The sequence below is a fragment of the Charadrius vociferus genome, unplaced genomic scaffold (assembly GCF_000708025.1).
Source record: "Charadrius vociferus isolate BGI_N301 unplaced genomic scaffold, ASM70802v2 scaffold104, whole genome shotgun sequence".
In the NCBI taxonomy this organism is placed as follows: domain Eukaryota; kingdom Metazoa; phylum Chordata; class Aves; order Charadriiformes; family Charadriidae; genus Charadrius; species Charadrius vociferus.
Window position 1 is genome coordinate 1,769,518 of NW_009648255.1, and position 2,843 is coordinate 1,772,360.

A 2,843-nucleotide genomic window follows, 5' to 3' on the forward strand; every position below is an offset into this window, starting at 1 on the left:
CGGGGCGGCCGGGGGGCTCCGGACGGCGACTGAAGGAGCACCGGGGGCGCGATGCAAGTGTCCATCGCCTGCACAGAGCACAACTTGAAGAGCCGAAATGGTGAAGACAGACTCATCAGCAAGCAGAACACCACTACCCCGAACGTAGTGAATGCAGCCCGGGCAAAATTTCGGACAGTGGCTATTATTGCTCGCAGTTTGGGGACATTTACCCCCCAGCACCACATTTCATTAAAAGAATCCACCGCAAAGCAAACGGGCATGAAATATAGGTATGGTCCCGGTATCGGTCTTTGTTACGTTGCAGTGTAATAGCTCTTTACTTTGCCTCTAAAGAATTGCCTGCCTGGATGCATCTCATTTTGCAGAGGAGCTCTCTACCAAGGTTATTAATAGATTTTTAAACTCGTGCGTAACTGAATAGCATTTGGGTGTTAATATTTTTGCAGGCATATATGTTTGTGATTTTATACAAAACCCCCCACTTGCCTGGGTGGCATATAGTGCAACATTGTGAATTTGTGACAGTGGTGTTAAGATGGTTTCTATTAAGTGCTCAGTATAACTTATATTGGTGCTAATGAGCAGAAAAATCAATTAGCAAAGCATGTCTGAGGCTGGACAGGAAAAGTTCATTTGCAGGATGTTGTACAGAGTGAAAAAAAGGATCTGCCTTGGGTACCATTTCATCATGGTGATCGCTTACTGACTTTTCACCTGGCGCACTAGATGAAGATGAGATCAAAGCCAATTTTAGGTGAAATGCAGAAAAAAAAAAATCACGGGCATCCTTGTAAAATTCCTCCTGCATCTTGTGGGTTTTTATTCCTCCTAACCTAGGCAGGAAAAATAATGAACGGCTGTGACTTCAGTCTGAAGTGCTCGATGTGGGCAGCTGATAAGCTTCTCTGTCATGCCTTCAGCTGAAAACGAGAGGGATTTCTATGACTTTGGCGGTTGGTTTTTGGCTGTTCAGGGTGTCCCTTTTCAGCCACTAATGGGTGATGTTATTGGGACTGGGAGAAGGGAACAGCCTGGGGATGCTCTGTCCCCGTGAGCATCCCCGCAGCCGGAGCGATGGGGTCTCCGTGGTCATGGGGAGAGCAATGAGGGGCGCAGGGCTCTGGGCAACTTTAGCCGTGCTTGTTCCCAGCCCATGGAATCATGGCCGATGCTCCTGCGGAGCCGGCCGTACCTGCTCCAGGGGAGCGGCGCGGGGCTGGGATGCGGTTTTGCCATTACGCTGATTTTACGGTCATGGGGGCTGATGCAAAGCCAGGCTGTGGCACCGTCACACGGAATTCAGGCGTGCGTGCAGCTCAGCGCAGGGCTTGGTTTAGGCGATCCTGCAGTTCTGAAAATGTCAATATTAACTCTCCGGGAACTGCATAGACGGGGCGCGTGGAAGCAGTGTGAACGGGATGCTCAGCCGCAATTTGCTGCGAGTTGCCTGAGCGGTTGATAAATAACATGGAGGCTTTGCCCGCGCGGAAGCCCAGCCTTTCCCACTGCTCGTTCCTGCCCTTCGGCCATGACCAACTTTTAGCAGGAGCGTTGCACACTCCCGCCACTTGCTCCCCGGCACGGTGTCGGCAGCAGAAGCAGTGCGGGCAGCGCTTGCGGCGAGAGCAGAAATGCTGATTAATATCTCCCAGGGCCAGTTCCCAGCCGGAGGGGCGCTGGGGGGGCTCCCGGGGGAGGGGACGGTGGTGACAGTCCCGTCTCCTGGCTGTCCCCAGCTGTGGGGAGGGTCCTGCCCGAAGAGAGGCAGCTCTCAAAATCAATATAACTTGTCCTTTAATCCGATGCCCTCAGCCCTCCCGCTGGCATAGGGGCTGGTGGAGCGGTGGCAGCGGGGGCTCCCTGTGCCCCCTCTCCCCTCCTGCAGCCCTCTCCAAGCCACTGCGCCTCCCTGCCTCAGTTTCCCCCGCCAGCACCTCTGAGGGAAACGTGCCTTTGATCACGTCATTCTGAGATGTGACCTGTTACCAAGTCATGCCTTCTGCTCGTTAGGCTAACGGACGCTGTGTACTAATTGTCAGAAGTTATCTCTGCTGATTTCCCACGGGCTCCCGGTGCTCTCCGTGTACCGACGCGCTGGGTAATTGCAATTCTTTGCTGCCCACATGACACAAACGCTCCTGCAACCTCCAAAGTTGGGCCTTTGTAAATCCTTTCCGGCTTATTTCTAGATAAGGTCTCGGTGCGGAGGGCTGAGTTCTCCCGCGGGCACTCAGCACGGCCCTGACGGCTCCCCCGGCGTTGGCTGCCCGAGACCTGGGGAATTGCATCAGGAATAGCATCTCGTTTGTGACAAGGCTGATATTTTATCTTTATGACTAATCCCTGTTTCTGCTCCCAAATCTCTCCATATCTAGAGCTGATTTCTCCCCCAAGAGAAGAAGCGAAGGGGAATTTGGAGGAAGAGCTGACTAAACCTCCAGGCTCAGCTGCGATGCTGCTGAATTGAGATAACCTTTAGTTAGGGAAGACGCCTACCAACGGCGATGGAGCTGATATTTCGTGTTCATCTCCGCACCGGGTTCCTCAGTCTGAGGCAAACCCAGTAGCCGGAGGAGCCGAGGGCTTTTCCCAACGGCTGCAACAATAATCCTGTGAAGTCCTCAGCTCCCTTACATTTGAAGCCGAGGTCCTTCCCAGTTCATTTTCTGCTTGAATTACGTCCCTGATGCTAAGCGACACAGCGCGTGCTGCTTAAGATGACACGCTGGGGAAGCTGCCCCTTGTTTCACGCTACGAATAGGGATAGCTGTCCCCCCCCATTCGACCCTCAGGGCTGCTGCTGCCCCCCTGCCCGGGCTCCCCCCATCCCACCCGACCCC

The 2,843-nt window shown here is 53.8% G+C and overlaps 1 protein-coding gene across 3 annotated transcripts in view; it reads left to right on the top strand.

The window, feature by feature from the left end:
* Positions 1-2,843, top strand: part of KCNAB1 (potassium voltage-gated channel, shaker-related subfamily, beta member 1) — a 79,633-nt gene that overhangs the window by 22,899 nt on the left and 53,891 nt on the right. Inside the window, exon 1 of one of the 3 annotated variants that reach the window (XM_009884401.1) lies at positions 52-272. The exons of the other annotated variants lie outside the window; for them this stretch is intronic. Within the exon in view, the coding sequence (XP_009882703.1) occupies positions 52-272 (221 nt within the window). Of the gene's footprint in view, positions 1-51; positions 273-2,843 lie in introns of those variants that run through there. 3 annotated transcript variants of the gene reach the window in all.